Source organism: Silene latifolia, chromosome 2 (assembly GCF_048544455.1).
Source record: "Silene latifolia isolate original U9 population chromosome 2, ASM4854445v1, whole genome shotgun sequence".
Classification (NCBI taxonomy): Eukaryota; Viridiplantae; Streptophyta; class Magnoliopsida; order Caryophyllales; family Caryophyllaceae; genus Silene; species Silene latifolia.
Window position 1 is genome coordinate 49,819,246 of NC_133527.1, and position 14,611 is coordinate 49,833,856.

Consider the following 14,611-nt stretch of genomic DNA (forward strand, 5'->3'; position numbering starts at 1 on the left):
TGACGTTGACTTCCAACGTCTCCCTCCATCCCAACAAAAAAAACACTCCACCGCCAGCAACCATGATTCCAACAGAAAACGAAATTCATACACCCACATTCACATCAATTAATCAATTAAAAAACAAATTAAAAATTTGGACAAAATGGAAGATTAAGAAATGAAACCAAATTCGACGACGTTGTTAGAGGACGGTGACAATAGTTGCGGTAGTGGCTGGCTGCAGTGGTGGGCGACATGTTGGCAGTGGAGGGGAGTGGTGGTGCGGTGGTGGGCGACGGAAATGAGAAGAGAGATTGAGATGAAAATGGAAATGAGAAAAAATACTAAGAGGGGGATTGGTGATGTAGTTGTAGGCGAAGGCTGTTGCGATGGTGTGGGGTTGTGGAAGCGGCGGTGGCGGGGGTGGTGGTAGCGGTGGTTGGGGGGATTTGTGATTGTACCCATTGTAAAAAGGTAAAAGAGAGTGAAAGCAAGAGAAAGATGGGGAAAGGATAGTTATGTCTTTTTTATGAAAAATATCGACGATTCATTATAAAATATCGACGATATTTTGAAACCTGGTTCTATTTACCTAGATTTTGGTGTAAATATTGATCTCCTTATATTTAAATCTTGTACCCAAATTATGTTTTTTTGGTGACAAGATGTTGTAGGTATGAACAAATATCTAGGTAGGTAGATCTAGTTTCTGATATGAGTAACTTGTAAGTTGTAATCTGAGCCTCTAATACATTGACTGAAATTACATACCCAAAATGCCCTTGATTACATTGGCCCACATGGCCACGAGCAACACCTTCCTATGGTGCATAATTGACCTTTCTCCCTATAAGTAACCCACGCACCCACCCACCCACCCAAATAATCAACACCCTTGCTTGATTCTCTCCCTACAAAATAATTTGTTTCCTCATTGCAATTATTATAATTGTGTGCCCTAGAAATCCTTACTTGTGCAACATCGGAAATTCGAATTCTGGGTTTTGAAGAGGTGAGGATTTCGATCAATACCCACATAAAATCCCCAAATTTTACCCCCAGTTCATGGTCGGATTGGTGGAAATCAATTAGATTGAAATAATATTGATTGATTGATACGCATGAGCTGTTCGGTATTGAATCTGGGGCTTACATCAAATTCAAATCACTTTATTACTTGTTTATTGATATTTACTCTTCATTATTCACCTCAATTGCGTCCTGCTCTCTTATTTAATCTTAATCACCATCCTCTCATATCATCATCTTCGCTAATAGACCACTTTCTTCTTAGTAATCACTCTAATAATAGTAATAGTAATAGTAATAGTCGTAATCATTGTAATTATTATCGCCAACGATCATCGAAATCGTCACTTAATGGAGCTCAAGAACAAAACTAATCGCCAATTGCGTCAAGGTTTCTTCTTTTCCTTTTCTTTTCTATCTTGTATTTATTCATTTTTTTATAATTGTTGCGTATGTATCGTGATTTTGTATTCTTAGCTTATGCTTGGAGGAGTTCAATTTGGTCGGTTATTTGGATGGGGCCCACTTGTGTAACTAGCTGTTTTCTGGAAAATGATCATGTTGGGTTTGAGTAATTACCTAACAAAATCTCACAGATACTATCCGTTCAAAGTTTTAGATGGGTTAAATATGACCTAATAGTAAGACAAACAACAAGTGGGATGATGGGTTACTATTCATGCAAAAATGAGATTATTTGACCCGTCTACATCTTTAGACGGATATACCCGTCTACAATGAGACTAATTGTTTTGTTGGTTAGATTGTAATGAAATGATATTTTTAAATGTCGTATAATTCAATAAACTCCAGCAAAGTTTGTTACTATGACAACTACTTTTGCTAGCTATTCATCATGTTGATCGAGGGTTCGGTTAAAGGGATGCGCTTTTTGCTGTTGTAATCCAGGAATGATGTGATTCTTATTTAGTACTAGTTCACATTTTATTATCTTCGCTACAATTGCATAATATTTAGGGGCTGAATGAACAAGTGTACTTAGATTTGTGCGTGCCAAATAATTAAATAACTAAAAGATGGGATTCCTAATCTGGAGATTTCTATTGGGGTGCTTTTCTCGTCATCGTTGGTTAAGATGAGTGGTCAATGGTGTTGTTGTAAAGGTAGGCCTGTGAGTAAGCATTTCATGATGATTTTGAATTCCTAGGTTGATAAGTACCTAGGCAAGGGATTTTTCATGCGGATTCTAGGAGCCTAGGAGGTGCTCCATGAGCCATGAGGTGTTTTGTTTAATGCTGAAATTTGAAACCTGACATTATGGAATTCATCATTGTTAGTGTAGAAATGTAGTAGCCTAAATGGAATGGGCGGGTTTTGTGCACATGATATGAGGTGACTGTGCTATAGCAGTGAATTATCTTGAAGGACAATTATGGACTATGTAGTATGTTATACATACTGACTTTCTATAATGTCATTGATAGCAACTAGCATGGTCTAGTCAACATGCTGTAATACTGTTATCGTCAACAACAACAACAACAACATCAGAGCCTTAATCCCAAAATGATTTGGGGTCGGCTGACATGAATCATCCTTTCGAACCGTCAATGGGTGAACGCACGCCTCAAAATGCGAATAAAAAGGGAAGATGAAAAAACAAAAGGAAGAACGAAAATGTAATGGAAAGTCATGGAGTAATAATGTAAATAACCCAAAAGTTCACGGCTTTCTTACTCATCGTTCATTAGGCTAATCCTCGAAGTGAATTGTCTACAACAGACTTTATTAGTGCACTAGGTCTATTAAGGACTTCATATTTGAACCAATGATGTCTTATAAATATTAGACCTAGAAGGGCTAGAACCGAATCAAGCGGCCACTACGTAACACTGGTCATGCTTTTCTAAAGTTAATGAAAATGAATGTAAAGACACGCTCGAGAGTGAAGAGTGAGGTTCTCTGTCATAGACAATCAAAGGAAGAATTTCATAAATATATGTTCAAAAGAGAGAATGAAAGTATTTCATTGTATAATTTTGAGCAAGATTATTACGTATTTATTAGCATCTGGTGATGGTCAGCTTGTATGATTATTGATGAAAGAGTTTTGGCTATGTAATGTAGGTGCTGATTTTTTGTGAGTATTGAACTTGAGAATATTTATGTAAGGAATGACTGTGGGTACCCTAACTGATTCTAAATGACCTCTGAATAGGGGAATTGTAAAGGTTAACGGTTTTGTTTTGATAAAATTATTTGGAGGGAAGGGGAAGGGAGGGGGAATGGAGCTTTGGTCTTTTCCATCTAAATCTTCTTAATGTTGAAAAAAATGATAGTTTAGCTTAGAGGGAGCAAAATTTATTTTCCTTTTCCTTCAAACCCAACTTACTAACCAAATAATGGAAATTGGCTCCCTTCTTTTCCTTTTCCCTCCAAATCCCTTCGTCCAAATAAGCCTAAGTCAACCTAGTGTAACAATGCTTGACAAGGGAGAAAAATTGATGACGGAAGAAGATGAGAGTTAACTTATACCAAATTAACCCTAGTCTTCTTTGTCTTGTAGCTTAAGATTGGTAAAACAAGTGGACCAACCCTGCCTTTCATCTTGATTGGAGCATTAATTTTCAGAAAAAGGAATTTATCCTTTTATTAAATGTGCATTTCCTGTTTCTGTTTCCTTAATTTATTCATGCTACCACAAAACACTTGGCCTTCTCAGACAAACTGGTACACATATTTGGCACAATACGCTTAAAATTGGCAATTTTTTTGGTGTATCTCATCTCTAAGCTGAATGTGTGCTTTGTCTTGTTGTATTTCTGTGTAAATTTAACTTTACAAAAGAGTTGGGAAAAGTCAACTTATACATTAATGATGATTTTTTTGTGCTGAGTCTATATTTCTCTTTTGCAGGTTTATGCTCATCAACAATAGAGAGGAGGCCTGGAACCTCACCATCTGTCATAGTCATCGGTGCTGGTTTTGCTGGCATTACAGCAGCCCGAGCTCTATATGATGCTTCAATTCAGGTTATTATTCTAATCGCTTGTGAGAATATTATGGTTTAAACATGAGAGTAAGTCCTGAGTTATATTAGTCTTTTGACTTTCAATTTTAATGTGATTCAATTCCAAAATTTCAATGCTAATGAACTGCTGGTTCTGGTTGTGTGAAGTTAAACCCACTGGTTAAAAGTCAAAAAGTTCATTTTTTCAAGACAAATGTTTGGGTTAAATCTTTATGGGGATGTTATGTATATAGCTGTATCTGCTCTCTAATGCAGTAATTTGCTCTAATGCTAGTCCTCTGGTCACTTAATACTGTTGTATAAAAGCCTCAATAGTAATATGTGAAAGGTTCATAGTAATTAGTAATACGCGACATAATCTAAGTGTTTAACAACAAGGAATATAATTCAAGACTATTGTGTTGTTAAAAGTATCTACTCTGGTGATTAGGTAACTGTGCTGGAGTCACGGGATAGAATTGGAGGTCGAGTATGCACCGATTACACATTTGGTTTCCCGGTCGACCTGGGTGCATCATGGTAAGCTCTACATTTTTTCCAATCTTAACTGTTAATTTGTGTATATGTTCTGCATTTATCTGTTTATATCTTACTTCAAGTCTGATACCCTGAAATGCTACTTCAGGTTACATGGTGTATGCAATGAAAATCCTTTAGCGCCTTTGATTGGTAGACTTGGGCTGCCCTTGTATCGCACTAGCGGTGATAACTCAGTTTTGTATGACCATGATTTAGAGAGGTAATTCTGCAATCCAGCTTGTTGCTTATATAAGTTAACTTGTTCCATTTAAGTAATCTTGATAGTCAGTGAGTTCATGTGCAAATCAAAAGCAACAGTATATGCTTAGGACTAGACCTGTCAAAAAATGACCCGACCTGAAAATTTCTATTTGGCGATAATCCTGGAAATACACAAAAATCGTACGTCTTTTGGAATTTTGAGATAAAATATGTTTATATTTGTTTTAAAGCATAGTTTACGACATGATACTCATATGATCACCATATAAAATTGAGTCACTGTTTGCCATGTACATGTAACAACTGATCAATAATATTGAATATATTAAAGAAATATTCTTACTAATATCAAATATTAAACTAAATATTTATATTTATGAAAATTATGGATAATTATATAATTCTCGGAGTGGGTGGTGGTTTAGGATTTGGGATCAGCTTTGAGAGCATTTTGGGAGGAGCGTATCTATTTGCTTGAGGTGTTTTTAGATATATGCACAGTAATTCCATATTTCCATCCATTACGGAATGGACCGTTGCGTAACCTCACATATCAGTTCCATTTATTTTTCTGCATGTTATTGCCTGGTGATAAGGTCTTTATCTTGTGACTTTCAGGCCATGCTTTCACAAATTGGTGGGGGAGATGAAGGGAGCTTTGTCTCCTCTCCCATCCGAGGCTTGAAGCTCACCCAGATAACGGCCTCCTTGTCTCAATCTCTCACCAGCTAACTATAAAGATTTATATATTTATAGTCATGTTTATGATAAGCTTTTCATTTACTGACAAACTCCAAAAATTAGAATCCCTTTGGATAAAATAGTTGTTTAAATTTTACTTTTGGGTCATTGACGGTGTATATATATATGTATTATTCTTGAACAAATTTCGACGAATCTCAGCGATAGTTTATACTTGATAGTTAGTGTCCAACAACCGATTATTTTTGGATTTGTTTGATGCAGTTATGCTCTTTTTGATTTGGAGGGAAATCAAGTCCCTCAGGAGTTGGTGACTAAGGTTGGCCTAGCATTTGAAGATGTTCTAAAAGAGGCAAGTAGTCTGGTCACACTGAATGGTCATGAATGAAGTGTCTTGGTTTTTTTATTGAGTTTGGTGTTGTAACTATGTTTTTCTTTTGTTTACCAATTTCCAGGCAGAAAAAGTACGAGAGGAATTCAGTGAGGACATATCAATACAGCGAGCTTTTTCGATAGTGTTTGAAAGAAGATCAGATTTGAGGTAAGCTATGAATTGCCTCCTAAAGTCCTAAATACGATTTTTACAAGTATTTACACAACTGCTAAAAACTACAGGTTAGAGGGGCTTGCTCATAAGGTACTACAGTGGTACTTATGTAGGATGGAAGGTTGGTTCGCAGCAGATGCCGAGACCATATCCCTGAAGTACTGGGATCAGGTACTACTAGAGCTCAATCTTATGATATTAAGTTGTAGACTTGTAGGCATATCTGGTACATTTTGGGCTGTCAATGCTGAAATTTATTGAGTGTAGATGTTATATGTTCCTTCGTGTTTTTATTAGATGGTATCAGGCTACCGCATATCAGCTGCTGCCTAGTTGCTGGCTCAAGCAGTAGAATAAATGGTTTGGTCTATTGCTCTAGCCTAAACTAGCTTCGCATTGCAGTTTCTAATATCCGGCAATCGGAAGCTATGCTGCTTGAACTCTTCATTTTCCTTGTGTACCTGTGCGGGTCTATGAACATTCGGACATGGGTACAGAACACTTGCACTTCCTCTTATACGAAAAGTGTTTTTTTTTCCCGGGAAAAAGTGCCATGTACTCATGTTGGAAATGTGTGGCCGAGTCCAAGCAACATAGATGAGAACTCCTGATACGAGGAATTATTTTCTCTTACGAGGACCCGGAGATGTACTGACACAATTCTTTCTTGAGTGAAACTTACCTCTTTTGATTTGTAGGAAGTACTCCTCCCTGGTGGACATGGGCTCATGGTGCGAGGTTATCTTCCTGTTATAAACACGCTCGCAAAGGGCCTAGATATACGTTTGAATCATAGGTATCTATACTACTATATGTTGTCTATAAAACGCTTCCCTATCCTTGTATACTGCGTAATTAATCACTTTTCTGTATGTAGAGTGACAAAAGTGTCTAGGCATCATCATGGGGTGAAGGTCACCATAGAAGATGGCAGGACATTTGTGGCTGATGCTGCTGTTATTGCTGTTCCGCTTGGCGTTTTACAGGCTAAATTCATCCAATTTGAGCCAAAGCTTCCTGATTGGAAAGAGGCAGCCATCTCCGACCTTGGAGTGGGTATTGAGAACAAAATTGTTTTGCACTTTGAGAAGGTCTTTTGGCCAAATGTCGAGTTTCTCGGTGTAGTTGCAGAGACCTCGTATAAATGTAGCTACTTCCTTAATCTTCACAAGGCTACCGGTCATCCAGTTCTTGTTTATATGCCTGCTGGAAAGTTAGCCAGGGAGATCGAGAAATTGTCTGATGAGGCTGCTGCCAATTTTGCGTTTACGCAGTTGAAGACGATCCTTCCTGATGCTTCTATGCCGGTAAGTTATATAGTCATGTTTATCGCGGTACAGAAACTCTCATGTGAGCTAGTCTCATGAGTCATGACGGTATTAAAATAATTGGTTTAGTTAGTTTTCTAATTAGTGGGTAGTTACACTAATTACTAATAAGGTAGGTTAATGGGTTTGTCTCGCATTATGCTAACACGAGATAATAGTATAATTACTGCATGTTATTCTACGCAGATTCAGTATTTGGTGTCCCATTGGGGGTCTGATATAAACTCTCTAGGAGCCTACAGTTACGATAAAGTTGGCAAGCCTCATGATTTGTATGAGAAGCTTGGGATCCCAGTAGATAACTTATTTTTTGCGGGGGAGGCAACAAGTGTAGATTACCCAGGTTCGGTTCATGGTGCGTACTCAACCGGACTGCAAGCGGCTGAGGACTGCAGAATGCGGGTCCTGGAGCGTTATGGCGAGCTGGACCTGTTCCAGCCAGCTATGGGTGAAGATGGTGTGTGTGTCCCCGTCCTTATTTCTAGGATGTGATTATGGCATATTCGTATTATATACTCGTATAATGCTTTGGCAAATGGGAGAAGTATTTTGTTTATGATTGACGAAACAAATAAGTTATGGGTTTGTCCGAACAAACCAATCTTAGTCACTTTTGGGTTGATCTGCGAACACTAAATATCAACAACAATTAATATTTATAACAGCTGTGTTGTGAAATTTTCTCAAGTTTAAACGTGTTCTGGTGGCTTATTGCTTTTTCGTCTAAAAAGGGAAAAAAAATGGCTTGATGCCAATTGTGTTGTGAAAAAAAAAAATGGAATTTTTCTCAAGTTGTTTAATGCACGATGACGGTACGAAACATGTGTAAGACTCGTGTTTTGGATTGGTAAGTCCAAAAACGTGCCGGTTTTTTACTTTAAAAGTCCCAAGAGTATAAAATTTTAAGGGAGAAATGTGGGGGCTGACTCTCGCGTACCCTAGAAAGGAGTACAAGAAGAGGTATTTATAGAGGAATGCATGGGTGTAGGTCGGTTGGAAGTTGCTTGGACGCTAAGACAAGCCTATTGAGGCGGGGGTAATGCCACGCAACAAGGGTCGTCCTGTCCTTTTCAATTTCGGATTTTTCTTTTGTTCTATCCAATGGTTTGTTTGTTTTTGTTTTATCTTTGTTTTTGGTGATTTGTTCCTTGGATATTTCGTGTAAGGTGTTTGATGTTGACGTTTTTGGGTGGGATTTTTGAATTTCAATTCAGGTTTTGAATTTCGAGTCGGTTTTGGGCCCGAAGTTGGTTTTGGCTCTAATTAGTGTTATTTCAACACTTGCATCGTGCAGAAAAAATTCTAAGTATTTTAAGAATGTCTTGAAACATATTTTTTCTTTGAAACTAATTTTTTGAGCTTTTTGACGTGTCGTCTCATTGAATGTCAATTAGACGTTGCGATATCGAAACATGTAGTTCAATCATTTTTTTTGTTTGGCAACAGTAAAACCAAATAATTACATTCTCATGGCCCTTTTAGATAGACCATGTGCACATTTATTAAGAGTTATAGGAATAAAATTACAACTTAGACAATGGAAAAAAGACTAACACATTTCAATATCGCTAATCACCTTAGTTAGAAGGTGGTGCTCCTTAGCTAAACCTCCAACCTACAATAAAAGTTGTACCCGTTGAAATTTCAACATGTAAAAAACCGTGAGTACGCGCCCAAACAATCGCTTTATGAGGACTTCTTCCTTCAGCTTGTAAAGCAGATTCCGCATGAAATTTGGAACCACCACGAAAGATAACATGCTCAACATTATCATAAACAATCCAATCCGCCGAAGCCTCAAGATTAGTCAACCAACAAGTATCAATCTTGATATGGATAGAACTACAACCCCTCCCATTGCCAATAAAAAAAACCGGATGACCATTCTTAAGTTGGTCCAAAGGGTCCCCTTCCAAAGCAAGAGACCCGAAAAGTGAACTGGATTCCTTATCATTAACCAAACCCAAAGCCTGGGTAGTAGTAGCAACAATCGAGGAGTACATGTTGTAGAAGCCATTAACCGAAAAATCCACACCTTTAAATATAATTTGATTCCTCCAGACCCAGATACACCAGATAACCGAGATAAAAGAGATTAGTTTAGAATCAGAGTCATCCTGCGAACGCAGATACTTCAACCAATTCACAATCCAATCCTCAATACTAATGGACGCATAAAGAGACATATTAATACCAAGGAAGAAGAGCTCGCCGGATCCTTGAAACCAAACGTGGACGCGGGCCACGGCGGCGAAAAGCGAAGCAAGCTTTTCCTCTTTGTTTGTTTTGCATTTGTGGAGTCGCCACCAATTTATTGTGGAAAATTGGAAACCGTTCGAATACCTCGTGTCATGTCAAGACACAAAGTAATGACATGAACACTAAGCACTCGTTACCCTTAGCATTCTATGTCTAGAATGACTCTCGTGGATGCCAATGAACATGGATGTTCACGAGAGATCCGGGTAAGGGTGAGGGTACGTATTAGGAAGCTCTTTTGATCGAACACCTAATCCCGCCCGCCTCGATAGCGGCCTCTACTAATGATTAGGGAAATTGTCTATACTCGATATGTTGTCGATTATATGCATGCAATGCAACATCCATTAGATTAATCTTAGCATGTAAAATTACAACTTAGACAATGGAAAAAAGACGAACACATTTCAATATCGCTAATCACCTTAGTTAGAAGGTGGTGCTCCTTAGCTAAACCTCCAACCTACATTAAAAGTTGTAGACAATCCGTTGAAATTTCAACATGTAAAAAACCGTGAGTACGCGCCCAAACAATCGCTTTATGAGGACTTCTTCCTTCAGCTTGTAAAGCAGATTCCGCATGAAATTTGGAACCACCACGAAAGATAACATGCTCAACATTATCATAAACAATCCAACCCGCCGAAGCCTCAAGATTAGTCAACCAACAAGTATCAATCTTGATATGGATAGAACTACAACCCCTCCCATTGCCAATAAAAAAAACCGGATGACCATTCTTAAGTTGGTCCAAAGGGTCCCCTTCCAAAGCAAGAGACCCGAAAAGTGAACTGGATTCCTTATCATTAACCAAACCCAAAGCCTGGGTAGTAGTAGCAACAATCGAGGAGTACATGTTGTAGAAGCCATTAACCGAAAAATCCACACCTTTAAATATAATTTGATTCCTCCAGACCCAGATACACCAGATAACCGAGATAAAAGAGATTAGTTTAGAATCAGAGTCATCCTGCGAACGCAGATACTTCAACCAATTCACAATCCAATCCTCAATACTAATGGACGCATAAAGAGACATATTAATACCAAGGGAAGAGCTCGCCCAGATCCTTGAAACCAAACTGTGGACGCGGGCCCACGGCGGCGAAAAGCGAAGCAAGCTTTTCCTCTTTGTTTGTTTTGCATTTGTGGAGTCGCCACCAATTTATTGTGGAAAATTGGAAACCGTTCGAATACCTCGTGTCATGTCAAGACACAAAGTAATGACATGAACACTAAGCACTCGTTACCCTTAGCATTCTATGTCTAGAATGACTCTCGTGGATGCCAATGAACATGGATGTTCACGAGAGATCCGGAGTAAGGGTGTGGGGTACGTATTAGGAAGCTCTTTTGATCGAACACCTAATCCCGCCCGCCTCGATAGCGGCCTCTACTAATGATTAGGGAAATTGTCTATACTCGATATGTTGTCGATTATATGCATGCAATGCAACATCCATTAGATTAATCCTAGCATGTGAGAATTAACTAAGTCGGTTAACACGTAATTTAACATACAATTAATGTCGAGGTAGAAATTTAGGTTAATTGCATGTGAAAGCATACAAGCAATACAATAAAAGAAATACAATAATAATACAATAAAGGAAAATTACAATAATTACATCGGATTTATTGATTTATGTCGAAAATACATTTAAAACGGATGGTTTTATAAAAGAAAGAATAAATGAATAAACGAACAGATTATTAGGTGATAATACGATTAATAGTTAATTAAATACGCAATTAATAAACTAGGTCAAGGCAGAAACGGAGTTCGGGGACGAAAATCAACAGGAACAGCGCGAGCAGAGCTGCGTCCCCGAAGAGGCGCATCGATCATTGCGTCATTCTGGGTTGAGTTCTGGCTGTGAAGCCGGAACCGCATCTCGTTAATGTTCATTGATGAATTTAATGGTTGATTAATGGTATTTGACTCGGATGAAAGTGATTAACATATTATTTATATGTGATTGAGGTCATAAAAACGATAAAACATGAATGAAACTGATTAGAACGAATTATTTACAAGATGAGACTAATTAAAGAATTAAACAAAACAAACAAATTAATTAGGTTAAACAAGTTATTAATGATGAATTAATGATGGTGACGGTAAATAACAGATACAAATATATCAAAGATGAATTCCAGAGATTCAATATGGGTAAATCGAATCTCTAAAACCCGAATTGACTTATTGACGAAAACCCGCAAATATGGATTATAAGGGATTTAAGTCGGGATTTTGAAAGATGAATTAATTAATGATGATTAATGAATTAAAGGTCAAAATTATCATATTCAAATTGTTATGTTAATGAAACAATGAACAATTGATAACAAAGCAAAAAACAAAAGGACGAACAAAAGACGAAGGAAGAAGAAAGGAAGCAGGAACTGCGGCAGCCTCACGAAGAGGCGCAGCAGGTGCTGCGTCCCTTCGAAGAGGCGCAACAGTTGCTGCGTATTTTCTCGACGGTTGTCTTCTGATAATCCGTAAAAAGGGTTTTAAAATAAGGTTTTACAAATCAGTTTTAAGAATACTTTCGACATAAATCTTACAATAGTGATTACGATAATAAAGAACAATAAACAAAAGAAGGATTTACACCCTCAGACTTACATGTTTGACGAAACGAGATGAACTAAGTTAACGTTTAGTGATGCTCGACTCGAATGTACGACGAAAGTGCCCTCTAGGAGGAAAACGAATAAGATTGATTAATGTTGATTGATGTGGAGTTGGTCAAATTGGTCGGTCATGCAAAACGAGGCTGATACTCAGAAAGATCCGAGCTTACGTGGTCGAAAGTTCAAGCACGTAGACGCCAAAAAGTAAGAACGTGGTCTAGAATGCAAAGGGAGAAGAGAAGGGTGGACACTCGCGTGAGAAATATGTGAGACCGAAGGTCTCTATTTATACTAATCACACGAAAGAACTAGGGTTTTCGGAGAAACTTTGGAAGTGAATCTCGAAAAGATATGAAAAATACGCAGAAAAGGACCGAGGAAGAGGCGCAACAGGCACTGCGTCCCTTGGAAGAGGCGCAGCACTTGCTGCGTCCTTTCCTTAGTGGTTTCCTCCTGCGGAAGAAAGATTTCCGCGTTTCTATTATGGAATAGCGGATTAATCTCGTTTCCTTAATATTTTGTGTGAATATTACGGGAGATATTTTACCAAAGATCAAAAGATTAAAAAATATGGAATAGAAATATCCGGAACATTCCAGAACATTCTGACTCGGTTATTAGAAAATGAAGACGGTTTTTTTTTACCCGGACTCCAAATGTACTCTAATTACTGCCAAAACGACCGTATCGGCACGTAGATGACAATTAAGAGGTGGACACAAGTGTTTGAGCGATCACTTGACGATAAACTTACGAACTGTCACAAATCGTTCCGTATACCAAACATGCGGCCCAATCATCACCGGGTGGTTTGCGGGAGGTGCATAAATGAGGTATCTACAGAGCCCCCACTTTGACTGAGGCTTGGACAAGGCGAAAGTCAAAGTATAGCCATCAGGTCAATCGAATATTACAACCTGACGACTATGGCGACGCGAGGCGGCTCAAGGGGTCTGAGCCAAGGACCTGTCGTCGGGAACATTTTTGAGTCTGTCGACTATCGAGGAGGGTCGTTTAAAGTCTATTAGACTACGTAAGGAGGCTCGCAAGCCATAAGAAGAGACCATACTTGAAATTCCTTGAAACTCCAGGGGAAACAAAACGCGATATTGGGAGGAGGCAGCAGGACGTAGTCAGGAACCGCTGAGGGATATCTGCTTGGGTCGGCTTCAAACAAACTTCGGAAGAGCTTGGGGTCGATGTTGATCTCCATGTCTCGAGAGGGACGATTTCCTGTCCGTGAACTCTCGTCGGGGGAACATAATCGGGAACTGATCTCCATGTCTCGAGAGGGACGATTGTCTGTCGTGAACTCTCGCTGAGGGAACATAATAAAGGTGTGTCGAAACACCTGTCAGAGAATATTCGTTCGTTGTGACAAGCAAGGTCTTGGTAAAAATATGGCGACAGTTGGTAGTTGGCTTGGAAATACGGGTTTGGGCGAAGAATAAATGTCAAACGGACCAAATATGTGATATGACATCAAGGAAGAGGCGCACCAAAGATGGGCCCACAAAATAACGAACTTATAACGAATCTTCGAAAATTCATATGGAGGGAAACTGAGGAAGAGGCGCAGCAAGAGCTGCGTCCCTTGGAAGAGGCGCAACACTTGCTGCAACTTTTCCTGGGCGTGGCATTCCTGGGAAAAAACCCGATGAAACAGGGATTTTGTTTCATTATTTCGAAACACAAAATCCTAATTTCTCTCTCAAATTCCAACCATTTCTCGTCAAAATTTGATCAAAAGCTTGCATTTGCCATGACTAATCGAGGTATGTGTATTATTTTTGCATTAATCTTCTATAATTGATCAAATTGGACCGACAAATTAGGGTTTTCAACCCTAATTATGTCGAAAATTTGGGGCTTTTCCCCCAAAAGATTTTGCCATGCAAAATTGACCTTGTAAATGGCTAATTGGTAGTATAAGGATCATAACCATGTATTTTTATTCGAATTTTCATTGAGTTTTGAGCATTTGAGTGAAATTGAGACGGTCTCACAGCTAAACCGTAAATCGCTTCGAAAATAGCCTTAGGATTACCCATTTGTGATGAAACTTGATATTTGGAATCCTTGTATGATGGGTAAACTTCCTATAATCTCGGAATTTTGATTTGTGACGGCTTTTTCAGGTCACTTTTCTAGGGCATAATCGCCGTTATAATGAAATGCTGTCGAAATTCCGACTCGAACCCATGACTAGGCTTCAGCTTAGGCTTAACTTGACCCAAATTACCACATGAACGGTCGGGTTTGTGGGAAAATGGCTAAAGATGGCGAGAAAAGAGCGATTTCGGAGCTTGAAAACTCGAAAATCCTCTAATTAAAGCTTGTCGTCACTTGACGCGGCCTAAGTTCACTTCAATTTTGCAGGTGATGAGGCTT

General features: G+C 38.7%; 1 protein-coding gene across 1 annotated transcript; it reads left to right on the forward strand.

Moving 5' to 3' along the window:
* Window positions 1–702: 702 nt before the first annotated feature.
* Window positions 703–8,008, forward strand: LOC141642727 (polyamine oxidase 2-like). The gene is made up of 10 exons (XM_074451621.1): window positions 703–1,402; window positions 3,889–4,004; window positions 4,434–4,522; window positions 4,629–4,742; window positions 5,711–5,802; window positions 5,906–5,987; window positions 6,062–6,164; window positions 6,692–6,789; window positions 6,871–7,300; window positions 7,508–8,008. Exons 1-10 carry the CDS (start codon window positions 1,363–1,365, stop codon window positions 7,811–7,813), a joined length of 1,470 nt encoding a protein of 489 aa, XP_074307722.1. The 5' UTR covers window positions 703–1,362; the 3' UTR covers window positions 7,814–8,008.
* Window positions 8,009–14,611: the final 6,603 nt, after the last annotated feature.